The sequence below is a fragment of the Natrix helvetica genome, assembly GCF_964273705.1.
Source record: "Natrix helvetica genome assembly, chromosome: 5".
Lineage (NCBI taxonomy): Eukaryota > Metazoa > Chordata > Lepidosauria > Squamata > Natricidae > Natrix > Natrix helvetica.
In genome coordinates, this window is record NC_138551.1 from 107,940,873 (window position 1) to 107,966,190 (window position 25,318).

Genomic DNA, 25,318 nt, shown 5'->3' on the forward strand with positions numbered 1-25,318 from the left:
ATATATGGCAGGGATCAAATGTATCTTGCCATTTGATGATGCCTATTGTGTCCTTAAATTTTAAATTCCTCCAGGAAATAAAACCAATTGTTCTTCATTAACAACAGTTTCTAAACCCTAATATATGTTATTAAGCATGGCTCTTGCCTCTCAGAATCACTGCTTTCCCAAACTCATTGAGGTTATAGAGGTTAATAGAGAAAAATATAAAAGAATTGTCAAGATTTGATTTTTACATTATGTTTGGAAGGTCAGAAATTGTATTTAAATATAGATAAATAATATATTTTCATTAGAATGATTGTAGTCATTATAAATGATTGTAGTCAGCTCAGTATAACACCTATTGTCAGGCACAAGCAACCAGATCCATTTGTGAAAGGTTCAAATCCACTTCTTTATTTCAGTCTACCTATATTACAAGAATCTGCTTGTCTTGTCTTGGGAATGAACAGATAAGATTCCATTGAATTTGGGATGGAGTTAGACTAATGGCTTTTCTGACTGCCCAAGGACTCAGGGCTAGTTTCCCACTTGACCCTTCCTCTTCAGCTGGCTGAGAGTTTCCCAATATTTATGTTTAGAAAGGCAAATGGATAAGATAATGTGACTACACAATGTGATATTAGGCCCCTACTACATGTAAAATGCAGTGAGCATCCCTTATCATAAAGTTAGTACTAATTTACATATGTATGCCTAATTATGCATATATGTGTATATATGCATAAGCATACATAGATGCATAATACATGCACACTCTTCTATTTCATTTCATTCAAAGAAAGTTAAAATGCAAAATTTCAAATGTTTTTTCTTCAAAAAGCCAAACAAAGAAAAAAACCCCATAAAGCAAGACATTAAAGTGCAATAAAAAAACTAACACATACACACATATTATCCCCCTAATTCGGGTGTGCAACCTGCTGCTCCAGAGCCCTCTACCATGGCTCCCTGTTGGGTGATCCTACCACTGGCTGGCTGCACCCCTCACCATCCCCTCCCAGTCATTCCTTGCCTGGCTGAGAAGGTAAGGGCAACGGTGGGGGATGGAGAAGCGGCTAGGGATGGTTTACCGGTGCCTCACTCTTGCTGGAGCTTGTTCCGGCCCTTGTTGGTGCTGGATGTGCCTCAGTCGCTTGGGGAGACACCCAACCTGCTCTCTGCTCTGAGATACTGGCCCAACCCAGCTGCGACCGACGTTGGCTTCACTAACACAAGGGCTGGTGGGGTGGGAATGGGATCCGTGAGGAGGGGATGCCAGAAAGGGGAACGGGACTGCAGCACCCAGCCGTGGCTTTAAAACTTGCACGGGAGACTTTTGCCACCCGCAGGACACTTTTCAATGAAAGGCGGCAGCGGCCTCGCTCTGCTGGAGGGGTAAAGAAGCTTGGCAGCAGAAAAAGGGGACTGACCCCATGAAACCTCACGCCCACCCCGGGGGTCAGCCTTGGAGAAAGCTGGAGCACCCTCATCAATGACGCTCACCATCAGCTGGTCTCCCTTGTGTGTGTGTGTGTGTGTGTGTCTTTATCTCTCTCCTCTCTCTCTTGGAAAGCTGAGGTGTTGGCTAAGCTTTCTGAGGATTACTGTATGTTTCTGATGCTTCCTATCTCTTCTGACCTCCTTCCACACTGTAGTTTGCTGTACAAGTTGTAGTCCAATACCCACCATCTGGAAAGCTACCATTGACCTCTGGGGGTTCTGGGACCAGTTTACAGTCTGCCTCATAATTAATGGATCCTATTGCTTTCCAAAAAGTACTTCAGAAGTTTTCCAGCTCTCCGACAGTCACTTCAAGACCAGGTAGATCATTAACATCAGAGGTGACGCAGATGTCAGTCTTCTTTGTCTCTAAGCAACTTTTGGGTACCATTTCCTTGGTTTACTGAAAAAGTATCAGAAATTTTAAAAAATCAATTTGAACCAATTTCACTCAACAGACCAAGGCATTTTTGCACATGATTATGGAAGAAGTGTCTAACCTATACAAAATAACAAAGAACTCCAATAATAACTCTATAATTGTGTGAAAAATAATACAGCCCAAATAATTTCATTAAAATCTCTAAGATGGGTAGTGATACAGCTCTGAATGGGCAGCTGTGATTATGTAAGTAAATATTAAGATTGTGAATGTCTGGATAATACAATCAGCAAATATATTTGTTTCATTAACTTACCCTAAGAGGGTAAATATAAAAATAATGTCTACATAAGAGAAAAGAAGGTTATAAAATGGGAATTGCTCCTTTCCTAGAAAAATCTCCCTCATTATTTTATTGATACTTTGCCCAAAACAATCGGAGGAAGACTGGGCAAAGAGACAGCACTGTCCCCCAGTCACTTGAATCTGGTCCTACTTCAAATACTCCAACACACTACCAAAGGACTTTTTTTGTGTGTGGAAGATGCTTGGGATTTTAAAAATGAGCATTAATTGTCGTTTTTCCTTTTTACTGATTTCCATCTCTGAAGAACATGATACCAGTAATCACACTGCAATTTAAATTTACCTTTATTTTAAAAAATGTCAAATGACCTTTCCCCATTGTGCGTATGTTTATACACAGACACAATCACACAGAGAAATATACACACAGTCATACACAATCCAACAGATAAAAAGAAACATATATTTTTGAAAGCATGTATGTTTTCAAGAAAACTACTGAGGCAAATTTTAAAATGTAGTCTGCCCTGCTACTAGCACTCAAAGTTATTAGCATCAAAACATAACTTTTAAAGAAAAATTATAATTTATGAGTATAAATTAACCGTTTTTTAGGATCATTCATCTTGAGTTGTTTAATGGGGTATTGGAGTAGCAAAAAAAAAAAACCAAACATGAAATGGTACCCACCCACTTCTCAGTTTGCCACTCGAGATAAGTTACAATAAGGTCAAGTAAAAGGAAGCTACTGTAGATGAGCATGACTTCCTTCATCTCTTCCCACAATACATTCTTACTACAATAGGCTGCAGTTTTGTTGGTCATGGTTAGCATCTATGGATTTTGATTTGTACATTTCTGAGCTCTGAAAAATTCAGGAATTCTGGTGGACAAACTTGGGGATGAGATAAAGTGAAGTTCTTAAAGCTCCTTCTATACTATACTTGGCTTGTGGCAGATTATTGCAGAAACATTAGTATGATTCAGAGGCACATGTACTACTTTTGTAAGCTCAATGAAATTAAGAACAGTGAAAAAATGGTTGTCAGGATCGTCCTGGAAACTAATAATTGGAAGCTGTTGCCCGCATGTGGTCAAGGATAAGAGAATCAATTCAATGGATTACTTCTATTCAGTTGCAGACCTATTTTTTTCTAGAATTTAGGGAATGTTGCATAAAAGGAGTGCTTGTTGCTTATGCAATGATCACATGTGCATGAGTTCTTTGGGGCATTTTTCTTGTTTGTCTTTGAGAACTTAAGCCATTGCAAAATGTGTTTATAATAGCAATAGTACTTAGTCTTATGTACCACTTCATAGTGCTTTACAGCATTCAGTATATTGCCCCCAATAATCTGGCATTCAGTATATTGCCCCCAATAATCTGGGTCCTCATTTTACTGATCTCGGAAAAATGGAAGGCTGATTCAACATTGAGCCACTCAGAATTGAACTCCTGGCAGCGGGCAGAGTCAGCTTGCAATACTACATTCTAACCACTGCACCACCATAGCTCCTAAATAATATTTACTGCTTGGTAGAAAATGAAATTGCACAGGGAAATGAAATATAGTCCACATACCTATTGGTTTTATACATTTAAATAAGTATCCTGTAGTACTATTATATCACCAAGTGATTTTGTTCCAAGTTTGATGACTTGTCTATTTTCTCCAAATATCAGTGCTCTTTTGATAACAAATTGATAGCTTCTATTTCAGTCATGGTAGCCAGAGATACATAGGAGCACATCTATATGTTTCTTTGTCCTAGAATCTAGGACCTAGATCTTCCACATAACTCATGGCATGTCTGCACATAAATTTCCTTCCCATGCTATGAAATTACTTTTGGCAATCTTTTGTTATGATATGCTATTTTTTAAAAAGGAAACCAAAAGTTGTACCCAGGACATTTCATGACAAGCTTTTATGAAATATACATACAGTAAATCCAAACCTGGTACTTCAAGTACAGAATCTAGACTTCCTTATGTAAGCAGACGTCGGGTGTATAAAGCACAAATTGCAACCATAAATTATGAGCAGTGTCAATCATTTCCCTGGGTATGTTGTTATCACCGGATGAGAATTCAAAGCTTGGCAAAAAAATTCTCTGTCTGAAATGAATGTTCAGTGAGTAAAAATATATACTTTACAAAAATGATAGTAAAACATTTGTAACAGTATTATAAATGCATCTTTTCTGGAATTCCTCTGCAGGGGAAAGGTTCTGCTGATAGTTCATAATTAGCAGTGGAGATCCTCATACTGACCTATCCACAGCATACTGGCATGGGCTCAGGCTGGAGGGTGCCGTCTGCACTCCTGGATAGGTGAAGTTGGCATGCTGTTTTGCCTTCAATCGCAAGCTAGCCAGGCTTGAGTTACAGGTATCCCTATACATGTAAGGATTGGCTGTGGATGCATAGGGACAGGTACTGGATGGAACTGCAGAGTTAAGACCAGGGCTGTTAAGATTGTTAAGGCTTGAGCCTGGCACACCAGTCACTGTTGAAGGAACCATTGAGGAGGGTACAGACATAGACCCTATGGAACTGGATGTTGAGAACATGGGCTGGGAAGAAAGGGCATTGACATTCATGGAGTTGAAGAATGGGAAGCTCTTTGCTGATAGAGTGCCGGCAGTAAGTCCTTTGGTAGCCCAGTTATTATAGGAATAACTACTATACATCTCATCATAAGGTTGCATCAGTCCATTGAACTGAGCTCCAAAACTATTCTTACAAAGTTCTGCCTGTTGATTTCTTTCCCGCTTCCTCCATTTGGCTCTGCGGTTTTTAAACCATACCTGTAAAAAATAAAAGAGATATAGTTCTTGTTATAATGTTATACAGGGCAACATGTTTGCTTTAAACATCTCTGGCCTTAGATGCAAAAAACAAAGTAGATGTCAAGATAAGTAGATCTTTTACCTAAAAAGAACATTCTCTGACCTAGTCTAGAAGAATTGGTGCTATTAATAAAAGGAGACTCCACTGCAGATTTATACTTATTTTATGAAAGTAAGCAATCAAAAAGCAGACAGATCTACATGTTCCTTGATTGTGCTTCATTTGTCCTTAAAAATCAGATACTTGTGTCCTATTTTTCAGATTACTGTCATGGCATCCTGAACTGAGCATGTGGATCTGCTGTGCCTGTTCTGACTTTCCAAACTGATTTAATAGCTCCTCCTCTATTAATTATCACTATTCCAAGGGTTACTCAGATCACAACCTATATTTCCTCAACACACATGGTTCCCATTAGTAATCAGAAGTTATTAGGTGAAGGTTTGTTGGGATCATCTGATTAGGGTAATAAAGAACTTAAAAGTATAAGCCTGCTGCAAAAAGAAAGAAAAAAGTTCCATGTTGGGAATAATCAGTAAAAAAAGAAACAAATTATTTCTGAGTTTCTGAAACATTTTTATTTATAATAGATTTGGATAGATGTGGTTGATATGGCTCCAGATATTTGTGGTGACCAGTAGTGTGCTTTTCCTTTCTAAAATGTATGGTGCAGTACAAGTCAAAGATAGATTCTTTTCTTTTTATTCTGGCTATTCTGATTCTGTTCTATTCTAAATATATTAAAGGTATTTTACACTGTGAGGAAAAGATGTAAGACAGGTAGATGACAGCTTATGTTTCACTGACAGTCTGGAAACTTCTATCTCTAACTTGAGCAGCATATTTTAATATCTTGTCTGCTAATAAGTAAAGAAAATCAAATTTAATAACATTGCCCCTTAGTAATAATTCTGTTATGTTTTGTTTATGGCTTTGTCTTTAATCTCTGTTCCGATTCTTTATCTTGGTGTAACAATTTCTAGAATGCTTTCTCAATTGGTAAATTTGAATTTATCTTTGGTTTTGCTACAAATGGAATAAGATCTTATATTCTCAAATCCTTTGGTAGTTGTGACAAAATAAATACAATTAACCAGGAGTGGGATTCTACCGGTTTAGACCACTATCAGCTGGGGGCAAACTGGTTCACTCCAACTTTCAGCTGGGCTCGCCCACCCGCCTACCCCTGCACTATACTCCCCTATATTCCCTTTTCTGGAGCCCAGCTGATAGGTGTGGCAGAGTGGATTGCCACACCTCAGCTGTTTTCCTTCCCAGCAGTAATGCAGAAGGTGATTTCTCTGTAAACTATGCACACGTGCACAGTTGTTAAACAGATAGGATCCCACCCCTGCAATTAACCTGAATTTAACTCATTCGCATTATTTTAAGCGACCTACTAAACAATTTTCTTTGGAAGATACATTCTTTGATGCACATTTATCTTTTGAGAATGATTGATTTAATTTTCTATACATCATTGAACTTCATTATTCTTTGGAATAAGGAAATTCAGAATTAATCTCTACTTTACGCACCACTGAAAAGTTATTATTTGACGCCTCTGCAATTTTGACAGATTTATTCAAAAGGTTTTGATTCCTTAATGAGTGGAAAAAGGAAACTAAGGAATCATCTCACCCCAATGGGATTGGCCATTGCATCAGCAAAAGAGAACATCACCCATTAGCCAAAGAATTACAGCTAGCAGGGTCAAGGAGAAGAGCCTTCTTTCCTGTGGCTCCTGCCCTCTGGAACATTTGCCTCTGGTATTGAGCTCCATCTCCATTCTTCTGGCCTACTGGAAGGGCCTTAAAAACTGGCTCTGCCAGTTGGGTGGGCCCCAATTGGGGTACACTATGCCGGAGATGGTTGAGTGACAGGCGAAAATCCACCTCCATATTGTCCATGCTCTTACATTTAACTTTTTCTCTAATTGTTATCTTAATTTTAATGTTTATAGTGTTTTGATATTTATGCTTTTATATTGTAAGCCAGTGTTCCCCAACCTTTCCAGGTTGGTGGCCCGGTGCAGGGGGGGAAGGAGGGAAGAGGGGATGTTTTTGTGTGAGAGGCAGGCATGCGATGCAAACAGGTTTGTTTGTGTGAGCGGTGGACATGAGCACTTGGCTGCTCACGCACGTGGGGCAGTGAGCGCCAGTGCCCGCTGCTCATGCAGCCCAATAGTGGGCCTTGGCCCACAGGTTGGGTACCCCTGTTGTAAGCTTTCCAGAGTAACTCGGGACAGTGAGATGGGCAGAATATAAATTTGATAAACAAAGTGAGTGAAAGGTGTCCTCTCTGCTGAGGTACTTCAGCTGTGAAGTACCTCAGTAGGTACTTCAGCCTACTGCCACTAGTAGCCTCCCACCGTCCAGTACAATCCCACAGAGTTGGCCGCCTCAGGGTGCCGTCGGCAAGACAGTGTCGGCTGGTGATCCCCAGGGGGAGAGCCTTCTCTGCGGGAGCGCCTTCCCTCTGGAATGAGCTGCCCCCGGAGCTTCGCATAATCCCTGACCTCCGGTCCTTCCGATGCACCCTAAAAAGTTGGCTTTTCCAGCAAGCCGGCCTGGCCTGTTAATTTTAACTCATTTTTAAATGTATTGTCTTATAAATTTGGTTTTTTTTTTTGTTTGTTTTTTTGGAAATGTATTTAATTTCTTTTTAACTTTTGGGATGTGTGTTTTTTAATGTTGTATGCCACCCTGAGTCCTTTGGGAGAAGGGCGGCATATAAATCCAATAAAAACAAAGCAAACAAACAAGATAATTACAGTGATCATATTTGTTAGATACTAGCTTCAGTTATAGTGGTTTCCACCAAGATCCTCTGTTCCGGCGGGAACAGATGTTTAATCTAATTGGTCAAAGGGTCTGACAGCTCCCTATAAAAGGACTGCTGTCAGACTCAACCTTTGCTGGATTGTACATACTTGTTCTGTTACAATAAAGAGCTGTTGTTGCCTTTAGCTGGAGTGTGCCTTTCCATTACCCGATCTAACACTGGCAACAAGGATGGGATTGGAAGGCAACTAGGTGAACCAAAAAGAGCGTAGCAATCCAGCAAGTAAATCCAGCCCAGAGCTCAGCTCGGTTTTGAGCAGCCATTTTTGAGCGGCAAACTCAAAACACCCTCAGAACACAAAATGGCCATGCATGCCCCACTGACTCCATATGACCCAGTCACCGAGCACTGGGACTTGTATATGCTGAGGTTCGACTGCTTCCTCGAAGCCAATGACCTCATGGGCCTTTCTGAAGCTGCAAGAACATGTTCCTCAGTTACTGTGGACGAGAAGTGTTCGAAACTGCCAAAGACCTGTCAGAACCAACGCCGCTACACTCAGTCACTTGGTCCGTGCTCCAGCAGACACTGAGGACTCACTACGCTCCCAAGCCATCTAAGCACGTCCGCCGGCACGAGTTTAATATTCGCAACCAGAAGGAAGGCGAATAAATCAACAAGTACATTGCGGCGTTACGAACGGCTGCAGTGTACTGCGTGTTCCGAGACCTTGACGAGCTTATTCTTGACCACATCATATGCGTTGTGTGGGACATTAATTTACAGAGGAGATTACTCGCCAAATCTAACCTCACTCTACAAATTGCCTTGGACGAAGCCAGGGCATCAGAATCAGCTGTCAAGTCAACAGAAACCCTGCAGCGCCAAAGCACTCACAAGACGCGCGAAAGAACACATGTGTACATCGTGAGGCTGCAGAGGCTGAGAGCTCAGAAGGCAAAGAAGATGACAACTGCCGCATGCGCAGTAGCCGTGCCAAGCCGGTGTGCAAATTCGAACAGCGTTTCCCGCCTTGCTCTAGCTATGTAGGATACCATGCCCAATTGGCTTGCTGTTTCTGTGATGCTATTTGCCAGCACTGCAAGCGAAAGGGGATATCGCCAAAGTTTGCAGAAGCGAGCACCCCACGACGACCTGGCAGCCAAGAAGCCGATCTAATCGCCAGCAGAGGCCCAACCAAGGGACATGGCAGAAGTCACCACAGCGCTGAGAGGACGACACCAGAGTCACTTACCACAAGTGCCAAGTCTGCACTAGGCGACCCAAAAAGCTGAAGGTCACAGTCCTCATCGAGGGCTCTCCATGCAAGATGGAGATCGACAAGGGGTCATCACTGACCATCATGCTCTGGTCCATGCTCAAGCGGGCTATCCCTAGGCTGAAGAAGCAGCATCTGTGCCCCTGACATCCACCTTCACGATTACCAGGGGAACCGAGTCCCCATCATGGGCCTGGGCACCTTCCGGGTGCAATTCAAGAAATACAGTGGCCAGCTCCCAGTGATGGTGGTCAGTGGTGACCTGCAGAGCCTTCTGGGGCTTGACTGGTTTGAAGCCCGGGGCCTAGAAGTCACCGGTATCAACGTCTTGAAAGACGAGAGCGCTGAAGCGATTTTTAAAGAATTTTAGGACGTCTTCAGCACCAGTCTGGGTAAGTATGTGGGGACTCCAATCTCTTTTAATTTGGACCCCAACATAGTCCCCATAAGACTAAAACCCTGGAGAGTACCTTTCGGTTTTCATCAAAAAATTGATCTGGAAATTGACAGGCTCGTAGGCCAAGGAATCCTAGAGCCGGTTGATCAGGCATGCTGGGAGACCCCTATAGTGACACCTGTCAAATCTGACGGGTCTCTCTGCATCTGTGTGGACTAGAAATGCACAATCAATAAAGCGTTGCAACAAAGCGCTTACCCTGTACCCATTGTACTGCATTTATTACATTCTTTAGGCCCCGGCAAAGTATTTGCTAAATTGGACATGGCGCAGGCATACCAACAATTGCCTGTAGATGGCACTACGGCAGAGGCCCAAACCATTGTGAAGGGGTGCATTCAAATGTCACCGCCTGCTATTTGGAGTTAGTATCGCCCCTGGACTGTTCCAAAGCATAATGGAATGGCTTTTGCAGGGGATTCCAGGAGTCGTCCCCTATTTTGACGATATCTTGGTATCATCTGCAAATGAGGCGCAACTTTTCAAACATTTGCGAACTGTTTTGACCAGAATCCGAGACAAAGGCCTCCATCTCAAAAAAGAAAAATGCCTGGAGGGGAGGAGCCGAAGTTGCAACGAGATAACATGCAATCTCAATGCTCTGAGATTGCAGTTGATACCTTTGCCGCTGGGTGGTCCAAACGGACCTAAACCGTCCTGAAGAGATGATGAACAGGAAGAATACGTCTTGCTGATCTCAGGGACATCGCAAAGTCCCTGATTGATCCAAGAGAAGTTCTTCAAGCCAGTGACAAGAAATCCAGCCATTTGGCTGATGAAGTCGGGGGGCTCCAAAACGGAAGGATATGGAAAGAGAAAGTGTTTCCAGCTGGTGAGGAATTTTTACTGTTTTAAAAGTGACTGCCTATAAAAAACATAAAATTAATTTAAATTGGAGAACAGAAGAAATAAGCGGCGGAATTAAATTTGGAATGGTTTTGGACAGTGGGTTATCTTACTTTTAAACGCTATCTTTATGGATGGAATTTATGCAATTTAAATGGAGGGGAAAACTACCCCAGATGGCAAGATACAGAAGAAGAGAAAACAAACGAATTTATGGATTTAAAGAGAGAAATTTTATTAGCAATATCATTGATAACACTACCGACAATCAAAGATAAGCTGATTAAGGAAACAGAAGAAGGGCATCAAAATTACATGAGAGATTTTATAAGCAAAGAGTTGCTAAGAGAAGTCCATGCAAAGTTGATTAAGGAGATGATTAGAGGACTGACACCACAAATGGTAGAAGATATGAGACTGTTTTGCTACTGGAAAGATATAGGTTGATAGATGGAAGAGTATAATTTAAAACTAGTTAAACTTAGCGAAATTTAGTGACAATAGGTATAGTTAAATAAATAATTGATAATGATAATAATGTATACAATGTGTAGTGTTATGATAAGTAATAATTGGATATGAATATTGAATGGTACCCATGAAGGGAAGATTAGAAATCCTTTTGGATTATATATAAAGGTTAATAAAAAAAGAATTAAGTTAGATTCAGTTAAGTCTTGATTATTAGGGGGGAAATGATATGATATAGCCGGGATGGTGAACCTATGGCATGGGTGCCACAGGTGGCACGCGGAGCCATTTGTTAGGGCACGTGAGGCGTTACCCTGTCAGCTTCAGGGTGCATGCATGCTCTGGCCAGCTGACTTTGGCTTTCTTTTGAGGCTGTTTTTCACCCTCCAGAGGATTCCCATTCACCTGTTTGCTAGAGAAAGTCCAAGAGATGACACTAAAATACAATAAAGCATAATGATGATGATGATGATTAAACAAACAATTCATGATTAAATGGCGCATAAAACAAACAAGCCTCCTGTAGGCTTCGGGGGGCAAAAAACAGCTCTGCGGCCAAACCGGAAGTCCATTCCTAAACTTCTAGTTTGCCCATAGGGCCGGTTTTTTGCTTTCTGGAGGCTTATGGGAAGCTCCTGAAGCCTCCGGGGAGGCAGGGGGGTATTTTCACCCTCCCTAGGCTCTTAGAAAGCCTCTGGAGCCTGGGGAGGGCGAAAAAAGCACGAAAAAAGCACGGAGGGGGGAACACTGGTTGCTCATGCATGCGCGCAGAGGGGGGAAGCGTGTGCATGTGTGGCACGTCCTCTCACAATCCCTCTGCGCTCCCCCCGCTTTTGGCACGCAAGCCAAAAAGGAGGGATAATGAAAACAACACACACACATATATATGTATGGGTACAACATACAGAAATGGGATGTAAATTTTAAACAGTGATTTGGAAAGAAGGATTAGAAAACTTTGTTATTAAATAGTATGGATATTTAGCTAGAATAGGATATAAAGCTTCAGTGTTATTGGAGGATTTTAGAAATAGTAAATGAAATGCCAGTATGTGGTTATGTATTAAATCCTGGTATATTTTATGATGAAGGATGTTTAAACAACTATAGTCAAATGAAAATGGAGGTATGATGATGGTAACATGTATAAATATCTGAGTTAAATACTTGAGTTAATATGAATTATGTTTGATGACTCTGGAAGAGATGCACGAAAGCCTTTTTGTAATCAACTGATACACTTTCTACAGTATATAAAGTAGGATAACCCTAACCCTAAAAAAACTTTTATTTAAAAAAAAAGAAAAATGCCAAATTAACGTGCCAAGGGTTGAATTCTTAGGGTACCTAATCGATGGCTCTGGAATTCACCCGACCACTAAAAAAATTCAAGCAATCCAGGATGCCCCTACACCTCGCAATCAAACTGAGCTGCAGGCGTTCCTCAGGCTCCTTAATTTCTACAGCGTCTTTCTTAAACAGAAAGCCACCGTTGCTGAGCCCTTACATCGTCTCCTGGTGAAGAACATGAAGTGGTCTGGGGCAGAGCCGAGGCGGCCGCATTTGCCACAGTAAAAAGACTTCTCTCAGCAGACATGTTCCTGGTGCAGTATAGCCAGACCCTGCCACTGGTGCTGACCTGCGACGCTTCCCTGTTTGGCACCGGGGCTGTCCTCAGCCACCGCATGCCCAACGGAACCGAGACTCCCATAGCCTTTTACTCTAGGAGCTTGTCCGCTGCCGAGCAGAACTACAGCTAGTTGGACCATGAGACTTTGGCTACAGTGGCTGGAGTAAAAAGGTTCCATGAGTACCTATATGGCCGTGATTTCAAACTAATTATGGACCACAAACTGCTACTGGGTTTGCTGGCTGGGGACCGACCTACCCCAGTGTCATTATCACCGCGGATGACCAGATGGAACATTTTCTTAGCTGCCTACGCCTACCGCTTCATCCACCAACCAGGCTCCACTTTGGAGCATGCCGACGCTTTGAGCCACTGCCCGCTGCCAGACCTTCTTGCTGACCCTACCCCAAGATGCCAGTTCTTCTCATTGACTGCTTAGAGACTGGCCCGCCACTCTGCAAAAGACTCCACCATCAAACAAATTTTGAACTGAGTGTGGAGGGGGTGGCCCAAGGGGCCTGTTGGGGCTGATTTCAAAATATACCATTGTAAGCATGATGACTTGTTGTTGTTAATGGCTGTTTGCTGTGGGGGGACCAGGTCATTGTTCCACCCAAACTGCACATTGCAGTATTAGAGGCTTTACACGTAGGGCATCCTGGAATTGTCAGGATGAAGTCTTTGGCCAGGAGTTACGTGTGGTGGCCTAACATGGACAGGGAGATTGAAGAATGGGTGGCTACCTGCACACTGTGCCAGGAGTCCAGACTAGCTCCCCCAGAGGCGCCCACTAAGGAGTGGGAGCGACCTCAAGCACCGTGGTCTAGGGTGCACATTGATTTTGCTGGCCCAGTTCATGGCAAGACTTTCCTCGTAGTTGTGGGTGCCTACTTGAAATGGCTAGAGGTAGTCCTCATGACCTCCACTGCGGCAGAGGCGGTCATCAAGGTACTACAGAGACTTTTCTCAATGCATGGCCTGCCCGACATCCTGGTCTCTGACAACGGGCCCCAATTCATGGCCATGCAATTCAAGATCTTCTTAGCAGCACAGGGAATCAGATATGCCCTGGTCGCGCCATTCCATCCAGTCTCCAATGGTCAGGCGGAGAGAATGGTGAGATCTGCAAAAGAGGCCCTCTTTAGAATGGGCCTGGGAGATTGGCAAACATGGGTTGACCACTATTTGCTAATTCAGCACATCACACCCAGCACCACTACAAGGAGAAGCCCCTCTGAGCTTCTCATGGGTCACCGGCTAAGGTCCCACTTAGACTGGCTACACCCAAACTATTCTTCCACATCGCCCCCAGACTCCACAAGCAAAATTCAGAACTTTAGGGGATTCAGTTTACGCCGGGGGAACTCTGTGGATTCCTGCCACAGTGATAGGCATCACCTGGCCTTGCTCTTATGTCATAGAGCTCGAGGACGGTCAGAATTGGAGAAGGCACGTTGACCAACTCCGTGGCTGCCTCTCCAGCTCCACTCTTAGGCAGCCAGAGGTAATTCCTGCTCGAGTTAGCCAAAGCCCTACCCAAAAGGAGCACAGCCAACTCAAACCCGAAGTCACTGGGATACTTAGAGCGAACCGGCTCTAGAAGCTCCAGCCGCGACCTGTGAAAGTTTCCAGGAGCTTCCACCATGCGGAGCTGCAGAGCAAACAGGTCCATCTGACCTGTCCGAAGAACACCCTCCGACTGAACGGTGCAGGTCAGGCAGAGCTACCAAAAAGCCCGCCTACCTGCGTGACTACGTGACCAGTAGGATTACTCCATCTAATCAGGGAGGGCTGTTAGATACTAGCTTCAGCTATAGTGGTTTCCACCAAGGTCCTCTGTTCCGGCGGGAACAGAGGTTTAATCTCATTGGTCGAGGGGTCTGACAGCTCCCTACAAAAGGGCTGCTGTCAGACTCAACCTTCGCTGGATTGTACATAGTTGCTACTGAGTTAATAAAGAGCTGTTGTTACCGTTAGCCTGTGCATGCCTTTCCATTACCCAATCTAACACATTGTATATACAGCTGTCTGAAAAAGTCGTTTACGGTTTACGGTTTATGACATTTTGTGGATAGGCCATTGATTTTATGATATTTTATGCTAACTGCTAGGCAAATATTGTTATATTTAAATAAATACTGGTGGTTTTAAAGTGAAAAGCATAACTTTTTTGCAATTTGGTGCTGTTTGGATGTGGATTGTGAATTTTCTTGCATGCTTGCAATGACTATGAAAACAGATTAACTGATGCATATCCAGTGGCGTATGTGTTGCAATTACTAAGGATGACGCTAGTGTTTTGTTAACATTTTTATTGTTTTTTGGCCCTGTAAAGGGCCATTTAGATAACCAAATATGGTTACTAATATGAAATTGGCCAGCCCTTATTGCTTATCACAAGGCAGCATCGCTTCGGCATAGACTGTATAAGCCAGTGATGGCGAACCTTTTTTTAATGATGTGCCAGAATTGCGTGCACGCTCGCTACTGCACCCCTGCGTGCCCACTCAATTCCCCACCCAACTGCACATGCGCACGTGACACACACACACACACACACAGCATGCACCCCTCCCCCATGCTCCGGAGGCTTTCCTGAAGCCTGGGGAGGGCAAAAATGGCCTCCCCCGCCCTTCTAGATGCTCTCTGGAAGCCAGAAACAGATCCTTTGGGGCCGTTTTTTGTCCTCTCCAGTCTCTGGAGGCTTTCCTGAAGCCCGGCTCCTCTTCCTTCCTTAGCTGTTGGAAGAGCGCTGCACCCGTTTCATTCTCTTTGGGAGCCACCATGCTTGGCCCGGCGCGAGACTAGCGCTGCCGGGGAGAAATCAGCAGGAGGGGGAGAAGAACACAAACTTCTAGGGTTGCCTTCTCCCCAACCTCTCCCCCTGATCTCTCCCTGGCAGCACTCACTTCACGCGGCAGCAAAGTGTGTGTGTGTGTGTGTGTGTGTGTGTGTGTAACGGGCTGGCTGGGACCGATCAGCTGAGAGGCTGGCAAAGAAGCGGTGCTCGGAGGAAGAAGGCAGAGATGCTGGCTGGCATTTGCTTCCTTACTTTTCTCCGCCACCGCCCCAGCAGGACGGAGCATTACCATCCCTTCCCTGCTGGTTGCAGCCCAGGCCCCGCCTGCCCTGCTTAGCTGAAAGTGGCGAGGGAGCAAGCCGCGATGAGCAGTAAGGAAAATGAGCGCCGGCCACTATCCCTGCCTTTTTGCGACAGTGGGGAAGACTTCTTTGCTAGCCTCTCAGGTGATCGGTCCCATCCAGCCCCTGTTACACACACACACAGACACACAAACCGCTTGTTGCCGCGCGAGACCAGCGCTGCTGGGGAGAAATCCGGGAGGGGGAGAAGAAAACAATCTTCTGCTAGGGATGGCCTTCTCCCCCCTCTCCCCCTGATTTCTCCCCAGCAGCGCTCACCTTGCACGGCAACAAGCAGTGTGTGTGTGTGTGTGTGTGTGTGGCCGGCGCTCATTTCCCTTACTGCTCATGTACCCTTTTCCCCAAAACATTTGAAAAAACCAATAAAACTTTTTTATATATATAAAAAGAAATTGCTCTCATCACTGAAGATGACCTTGGCCCATTGTTTGTTGGTTCATTTGGCATACTTCTTGGCCCACACACATCAACGAAAGTGGTGAGCAAAGGTTTATTTCGAGCCCTGCAGCCTTTGAGCCCTCTGGCAGCAGTCTGCGATGCACTGTGCTTGTGCACACTTTTACATCACATGTTTCACCCCAAATTCTTGTAATCTGAGGTGAGGTGAGCTTCCTGTCAGCCATCAAAATGCATTGGAGAGCCCGATCTTGCCGTTTTGTTGACTTCCTTGGTCTTCCAGAGCAGAGCCTGTCATCAACTGAACCAGTTATTTGGTATTTTTCAACCACTCTGCTCAACGTGGTGCGATGGCATTTCACTCTCTTGGCTATTTCTGTACAGGAATAACCCTCTTCATGAAGCTCAATGACGTGATTCCACTGCTCAGTACTGGTGAAAGCAAAGGCCTTCATCCTTGTCTACAGCCAAAGCTAAATTAAATTTCTCGATGCTTTTCATGCCTATTTATAGTCAGAGAGTATGACAACATTGATTGCCTCATAGATTTAGCCTCTGTGCATTTTGATTGGACAGCCAAAGCTCTCTGCTGATTGGCTACTTTCGATCCTAACATTCTCAAAAATTCAAGTTGTGTTTGTTTTAGCACATAAACTCACTCAAAACCTTAAAAAGACTTTGGTTATATTAATAAAAATTATGCATCTCAATCCGACTATAGAAATTTTAATCAAAGTACTAATTTTGTGTGGTTTCTATGAGTGAAAAGTTGATTAAACATGTAAATACAGCTTAAAACTGAAAGCATGCAGGACTTTTTCACACAGCTGCATTGTACATACCGGTGATGGCGAACCTTTTAGAGACCAAGTGCCCAAACTACAACCCAAAACTCACTTATTTATCGCAAATTGCCAACCATGCAATTTAACCTGAATGAGGTTTTACTACCTAAAATAATGATAAAGGCAAAGCTCAGCTAATTCTTCTAAGAAAAACGTGATAAATTCACTTTTATGCCCTTTCATTTTTTTTCTGCTTTTGAAATATTACATTTAGCAACAATAAAAAATAAAAATTTTGTAATATCAGAGGTTCGGTTCCCCCCCTTCATTGTGGCAGCCCCTCAAAAGCCTGTTATGTGATCTGCATATCACATTCTTGGGCAAAGCATGTGAGCCATCTCCTCCTTTCAGTGGCCCATGAAAGTACATGTATAGTATGTAGATGCTGATAATAAAATCAAAAAAAGGTGAACAATATTTTACAGAACTATAGATATGTTGAGGCTGGGTGTGACAAGGAGTGGCTGGGAGGGGAGGGGAGGGGCTGGGCATGCGCCTTGACATGACTGATGAGTTGGCCACACCCGCCCAGTCACAAGACCACTCACCCATGCCCACCCAACCAGTCATTAGGGCAGAGAGCCGGTTGTTAAAAAATGTGCAGCCCACCACTCTGTAATATAATCTCTCTCTTTCCCCCCTCTCTTCCCTCTCCCTCTCTTTCCATCTTTCCCTCTCTTTCCCTCCATCTCTATCTCTTTCTTTCTCCCCTCTCTCTTTCCCTCCCTTTTTCTCTCCTCCTCTTTCCATCGCTCTTTCTCTCCCTCTCTCTCTTCCCCCTCTTTCCCTCCCTCCCTCCCTCCCTCTCTCTCTTTCTCTCTCTCTTTCTCTGCCTCTCTTTCTTTCCCTCTCTCCCCCTTTCTCTTTCTTCCCCTCCTCTCCCCATCCTAGCACAATTTTTACCATGTGCCTAATATAATACCTACCTCCAAAATAAGCCCCAGTTAAGAGCCCACCCACTCTATCCCACTGTCTGTTTGATCAGGGCCACAATGGGGCAGGTGCCACGAGGTGAGGTGAGGCAGCTGGGGGGAGTGGAGCTGCCCCATACCCTGTCCACACACCTCAGGGCTCTCACACCCAGACTCCACCACCTGTTTCATCTTGCAGTGGCATCACATACAGCAGCAGCCCCATCTAGCAGTAGCAATGTCTCTGGCATTTTCTTGATTGGGGTATTGCTTACTTGATTATTGATCTGAAATTGGAGTGAATCTATGCTGATCTGAGTGCTGATTACTGGTGATTACTCTCTTGATCTGGTTGTCTAAATGGTTGTCTAGACAAAATACAAAGATCTGCAAATAGAATAACAACTGTGATAAAAGAAAGCGAAGATAGGAGACAACCAGATCAAGAGACCCTTCATTGGAAGATCTGCAGGAAATATCATTTGTGTCAGGCCTGCAGCCATCTTTCCTTTTGGATCTTTGGCCTGCCACACTTTCTATTATTCTACTATGCCTTTTCTATTGTGGGGAAATGGGACAGGGGATTATATGGAGTTAGATGCTATGTAGCCAAAACAAAATTGCTTCTAGAAAGCCAAGGTCATCTTTTGTCTTTGCACCTCTGCACCTGACCAGAACTGGAAGGGTGGAACTGCCAGCATGGCAGTGGAAGATTGGACCATGTGATGGACTTATGGGTGTGGGGGCAAGATCAGGAACTTTAACCTGGGTGGAGAAAACCGAGAAGCTTCAGATTCGGGTTTTCCCAGATGTGCCAACATGGCTCTCTTAAAAAATTGGAACTTTGAGCAATACTTTGTCTTGGACTCTGATTTAATTTTGGATGCTATTTGGAACCCTGACAATTTACCTAAAAGCAAGAACTGGTGGATTAATAAAATAGAGAAAGTAATAGAAAATGAAGCTAAAGCTCTCTGGGACTTTGGAATTCAAACAGACAGGCACTGCTGCATAACACACCAGACTTAATAATTATCAATATGAAAGACAAAAGAGTCTGGATAGTGGATGTGGCAGTACCTGGAAACAGAAGAAGGAATTAGATAAAATCACAAAATACAAAGATCTGCAAATAGAAGTACCGTACTTTTTGGAGTATAACACACACACACACAAACACCTAAAAGAGGGTGGAAATGTTGATGCATCTTATACACCGAATATGGCTATTTTTGGCCTACCAAAACCCCGCCCTGCACATCCCATTTTTGCCAAAAACAGGCCTGTTTTTCAAAATAATGGGTCACACAAAGGGTTTGGGAGACCTGCAGAGTGCTCCTGGGTACTGGGGAGGGCAAAAACAGGCTTGTTTTCACAAAAATGGGGCATGCAGAGGGTTTGAGAGGCCTGCTGAATGCTCCTGAGGGCTGGGGAGAGCAAAAACAGGATGCATGTGGGGGTTTGGGAGGCCAAAAATGGGCCCATTGTTTTGTGAAAATGGGCATGTTTTTCACAGAGGATGCGCAGAAGCTTTGGGAGGCCTGCAGAGTGCTCCTGGGGACTGGGGAGGTCATGCGGAGCCCAAAACTATTTTTTCTTTGTTTTCCTCTTTGAAAACCTGGTGCATCTTATAATCCAAAAATATGGTATAACAACTGTGACAAAAGAAAGTGAGGTAGTAGACAACCAGATCAAGAGAATCCTCAGTGACCTCACTAAGAAAGGACAAATTACCAAAGAAGAACAGTGGCAGATAAGAAGCAGTGGCCCTATCCTCCCATGCTTCTACAGGTGTCTCAAAATACGCACATCTGGCATTCTCCTCCATCCAATCATATCTCTAGCAGGGACCCCTATATATAACATTGCAAAAGGACTAACAGAAAAGCATGGGCGTCTCACAAGAGGAAGCCAACATTCCATTAACTCTTGTCTACAGTGTCTTCAAACAATCAGGAGCCCTGATACAGAGATGTGACTATAGATGAGGTTGTCTTGTTTGATGTCACAGCCCTGTTCACGTCTACAGATCCAGAATTAGCAAAGAATCCATGACTGCATTGCTTCACAGTACACCTGACTTAATTGAATACACAAAGATCAAAACATTCAGGATTATGGATCTCATAAACCACTGCTTAACCACATACTTACAATTTGATGGCCAAATTTACCAACAAGTTAAAGAGACACCTATGGGATCACCACTTTCAGGACTTAGAGTGAAGGACGTCATGCACAATCTAGAAACCATAGCACTTTACTAGAGAAGAAGAAAACAACAACTCGCTGCCCTTCCTGAACATTCTGATCAGCAGAGACCACAATGGCAAATTAGAAACACAACTCTACAGAAACCCCACCCATACTAACCAGGTGCTCCACTACCAAAGCAACAATCCAATCTCCCACAAGAGAAGCTGAGGAAGGACTTTATTTAAACGAGCCCAAATACACTGCAGCAACCCAGAAGAGCAGAAAAAGGAAATGGAGCATACAACATGATACCCACGCAACTTTATCAAAAAGTCCCTGACCACTCAACCCAATACAGCACAACCAACACAAACCCTAAAAAGAATTACACTGCCCTAGATCAAGAGTATCTCAGAAACCACAGATAGATTACTACAACCACATGGAATCAGCATGGCATACAAGCCAGCTAAAGCCCTTCAAAATATCATAAGCAAACCAAAAGACCCAGAAACATCAGAAGAAAAAATAAGAGTGACAGGAAGTTCTTCAGCTGGACAGACATGAGGATGTGAGCTCTGAAGAGCCTCACATGAACCCTGTCTGACAAACCTACTCCGGTGTTCCTTTTTTGGATCAGAACCCCCCTGGAGGGGTGGCAAAGAAGGGCAGCGTCTCATCAGACCCCGAGGGAAGCAACAGGTCCCTTGCAGTTCGGAGATTTGCCTTTTGAATCGGAGAGGGGGCGACAGCCTGCAATATGGCTGACAAATGCTGACTTCCAGTCAAAAGCAAATGAACAGAAGGGTGAGGAAGAGTTGAAAGACCAGTAAGAAAATTTATCTAACCCACAGCCATAAATCAAACCCGGAAAAGGCAAAGAAATCTTGAGAGCATAAATAATATTGATGGTCAGATCGGGATTTTCTCAAAAGAAAGAAAGAAAGAAAAGGAAAATGAAGGGTTGAAATACCACCACCCCCAGCTATTTCTTTGAAACAAATCCGAACAGAAAGGGAGAAAGCAGAGAAGAGACAAACCCACTTAAATATAAACTCTAAATTTAGTTTTGGATTTGAAATAGAAACCAAACATTCCGAAGGATTTATTTCATTTGAAGCTATTCCCCAAAATCAAGAAAAAACTCACTCCTTCTCACTGATAACTGATAACCTAACCCTGAGTGTGTGGGAAGTTTTAATTAACCATCTGCCATAAATCAGAATTTGGAAAAGCAGGAGGCAAAAGAGAAACGTACCTGAACCTGGCTGTTTGCAACTTTGTTATGTTGTGAGTAGCTGTGGTCAGGTGGCGGGGAAAGAATAATTACAGAGTCAACTGGGAAATGTGAGGGATTTCCCCCCCCCCTTTCATCCTTTTTTTTTCTCTGCAAAAGATTAAGATGGCCTCAGCTTCTCTTCCGGTTTCACAGTAATTGAATCAAATTTAAGGTGTACCAGAATCCCGAAATAAGACTTGTATAACTAACTGCAATTTTGGAACTGGACATTAAGGAAGAACAAAAGACTAAGATGGCTTCCATTGCTCTTTCCCACAGCAGTTGCAGTAGATTAAGGTGGATCAGAACTCTGAAATCAGAACTGTATAACTAACTGCAACTTTGGAACTGGACATCATGGAAAACTGGGAATTTGAAGAACTACGTGAAATTATAAAAAATATGCATAAATCGTTAAAATCAAGCCTAAATAGAATTCTAAACCCAGAGAAGCAGATATCTAAAGAAGAATGAAGAAGAAGGGGGGCAAGACAACGAAGGGGTAGAAATGGAGGGAAATAAAAGGCAGACAAAAAACTCAATTGGTTTTGGCAGTGGTATAGGAAAAACTGTAAGAAGGGGAGGTGTCCCAACAAAAGAAAATAAAAAGCAGATAAAAGAGGTTGAGGTTGTTAGTGGCATAAGGAAATTCGAAGTAGGAGATTATGCCCCAACAAAGAGAAATATAAAATATCCTTTTGATGGTGGCCTGGAGAAAATTGAAGAGAGTGGATATGTCAAAACAAAGAAAGGGGAGAAGACAGGAACAGAGAAGTGGGACAAAAGACTCACTACGAAAAAACAGACAACTAGAAACTGTTATGTGGGAAAATATAAAGCTGATAAGGGTTTTATTCCTAAATATTCCTAAAAAGTAGAGAAGGGAACAAGGGGATCAGCCATATTGGATTTAATTCTCACTAATAGAGAGGAAATGATAGAAAGTATTGAAGCCACAGGAACCCTTGGGGCAAGTGACCATGCAATATTGGAATTCAACATTATGCAAAAACAAGTAGTAGAACAAAGTGAAACTAGAGTCTTGGACTTTAAGAGAGCTAATTTCAATAAACTTAGAGAGAGCTTGGGAAAAATTCCATGATCTTCAAGGGGAAAACAACTCAAGAAGCTTGGGAAATTTTGAAAAATGAGATTACAAAAGCCCAGTCTAGCACAATACCAATGAAGAAGAAAAATAACAGCTCCCAAAAGAAACCAGCATGGCTGCATAAAAAACTTTCTGACAAATTGAAAGACAAAAAAGGTAAGTATAAAAAGTGGAAAGAGTGGGACATAACTAAGGCAGAATATCAGCAAATAGCCCGAGCATGTAAAGATGAAGTGAGGAAAGCTAAGGCTCACAATGAAGAAAGGCTTGCCACAAAAGTAAAAAGTGACAATGCTGTCGATATAGTTTACTTGACTTCAGTAAGACATTTGATAAGGTACACCTTAACCTACTACTAGATAAAGTAGAAGAATGTGGGTTAGACAGCATCACCACCAGATGGATTCATAACTGGCTGACCAACCGCATTCAACGTGTAGTCCTCAGTGGAACTGCATCTACATGGAGGGAGGTATGCAGTGGAGTACCCCAAGGCTCTGTTTTGGGCCCAGTACTCTTCAACATCTTCATCAATGATTTGGATGAGGGAATAAATGGGGAATCATCAAATTTGCAGATGACACCAAGCTGGCAGGAATAGCCAACAGTCCAGAAGATAGGCTAAAGATACAGAACGATCTTGACAAACTTGAACATTGGGCACTATCGAATAAAATGAAATTCAATGGTGAAAAGAGTCAGGTTCTACATTTAGGCAACAAAAACGAAATGCACAGGTACAGTATAGGTGGTACTTTGCTCAACAGTAGTAACTGTGAAAGGGATCTTGGAGTCCTAGTGGACAACCATTTAAATATGAGCCAGCAGTGTGCAGCAGATGCCAAAAAAGCCAACACAGTTCTACGTTGCATCAACAGAGGGATAGAATCAAGATCATGTGAAGTGTGAATTTCATTTTATAATGCCTTGGTAAGGCCACACTTGGAATACTGCATTCAGTTTTGGTCGCCACGGTGTAAAAAAGATGTGGAGATTCTAGAAAGAGTGCAGAGAAGAGCAACAAAGATGATTAGGGGACTGGAGACTAAAACATATGAAGAACGGTTGCAGGAACTGAGTATGCCTAGTTTAATAGAAACGGTATAGGGTTTCCTGCCTAGGCAGGGGGTTGGACTAGAAGACCTCCAAGGTCCCTTCCAACTCTGCTATTGTATTGTAAATATGCCAATAAAATGGAGTTGCTAATTGGTTGAATATAATAATGGAAAGATAATTAAACAAAGGTTAAAATATATGGAATATGGATAAATATGAAACTGATAGGGGGAGGTTGTAAAGCAGAGGTTTGTGATTCACTTTTATACATGATAATTATACTGAGTTGTGAATTGACTGAATATGACAATAGAAGGATTACTAAGCATGGGTTAAAATATATGAAACATGGACATATATAGAACTTTTAAGATTATGAATAAAGTGAGATGTTTACCATTGTTATTCTATATAATAGATTAAGGGAATTATAATGAACATTGAACAACAAGGATTGCCATGTATAGACAATTAAGGGTAATCTAATCCAAGATATGGAAAAATGGAGAGGGAGCATGAAATATACCTATAATGGGAAACTATTGAGATTTAAAGACAGAACCACAAATTGGAGGCATGTAAGGATATATAATTATATCAAGTTAATGATGAGAATAGCTGAGAATTGTAACCAGGTCTACATCTTGGCCAAAATTAGGCCGGGGGGGGGGGGGGAATTAAAAGTATACATATATGACTATATATGTATACTTTTTGTTCTATTTTTTTAAAAGGAGGAGAATACATGATAAAATTAAATATGTATATTGAAAAGGAAATACCATCAACATAAAATGAAGCTTGCTCAGAAGCTGAACAAGTAAAGGAGATGAAGAGTGTGAAGTAGAGGAAAGAGGTAAGGGAAGAAGAGAGGGATAGGAGAGAGGGTGGGTGGGGGAAGATGAGGAGAGAAATGAGGAGTGGAAAGGGGAGAGGGGAGAAGAAGAGAGGAAAGTAGAGAAGGGAAGGATGACAGACGGAAGAAAGGAGGTAGGGAGGGGGAGGAGAACGGGAGAAGAAAGTGATGGATAAGGTACAAATATGCTGTATGGAGAGCAGAAGAGCCAATAATTGTTTTTGGGAGTTGATGGTAAGATGAATTGATGTAAATATTTAATAATGCAATATGATGTTGGCTATGTAGTAGTATACATGTGATTATATGTTATGAAAATGAAAAAATAAAAAACTTTTTTGAAAAAAAAAGAAGAAGAAACAGGACTCATCTACAATATTGAATGTAAGAACTGCAACAATCACTACATAGGAAAAATAGGCAGAAGCCTGGCAGAAGACATCCATGAATACCAATTACCAGTCAGAAGGCATGACAAAAATTCTTTAATCTCACGACATATAGACAGATTTACTACATTTTTCAGAGTATAAAACGCACCCTAATTTTGGGGGAGGAAAACAGGAAAAAAAGGTTTCTGCCTCTGCCTATCAGCATTCATCTGTATTAATCTGGCTAGCATCCTTGCAGCAAGCAGCAAACAGCAAAAGTCAGCTTCAGCAGCCTGATTCAGCAAGAGCAGCTGATTGGTGAGCGGAACACCCCCAGTCAGTTGTTCCAGGCTGCAGGGATTGCCACAGACCATCGCCCCCTGTGCAGGCAACTTTATTCTGGTGTTTTTGTGCTGTTCTAGATGCTCAGTTATTCTTTGTTTTAATTCTTCTAGTTCTTTAGTTAGATGGATTTGTTACTTCTCAAGTAGAGGAGAGGGTTCCTGGTTTCCAATGAAAAAAATTCTACAGCTAGATTGGCTTCATCTATTGCCAATTCCTCCTGGTTTTCCTCTATAGTCTGAGTTACTTCTGGCAAGGCTTTGATTTCTTTGTCTTGGGCAGTTCTTCGAATTCCGTTTGTA

The 25,318-nt window shown here is 42.7% G+C and overlaps 1 protein-coding gene across 1 annotated transcript in view; it reads right to left on the minus strand.

Annotated features, from left to right (window-relative positions):
- Window positions 1-4,239: 4,239 nt before the first annotated feature.
- LOC309393258 (pituitary homeobox 3-like) overlaps window positions 4,240-25,318 on the minus strand; it is a gene marked incomplete at its 5' end in the record, with an annotated part of 31,907 nt that continues 10,828 nt past the window's right edge. The window contains one exon of the mRNA XM_081955240.1: window positions 4,240-4,984. Coding sequence (XP_081811366.1) covers window positions 4,439-4,984 — 546 coding nt within the window. The 3' untranslated portion in view covers window positions 4,240-4,438. The remainder of the gene's footprint in view (window positions 4,985-25,318) is intronic.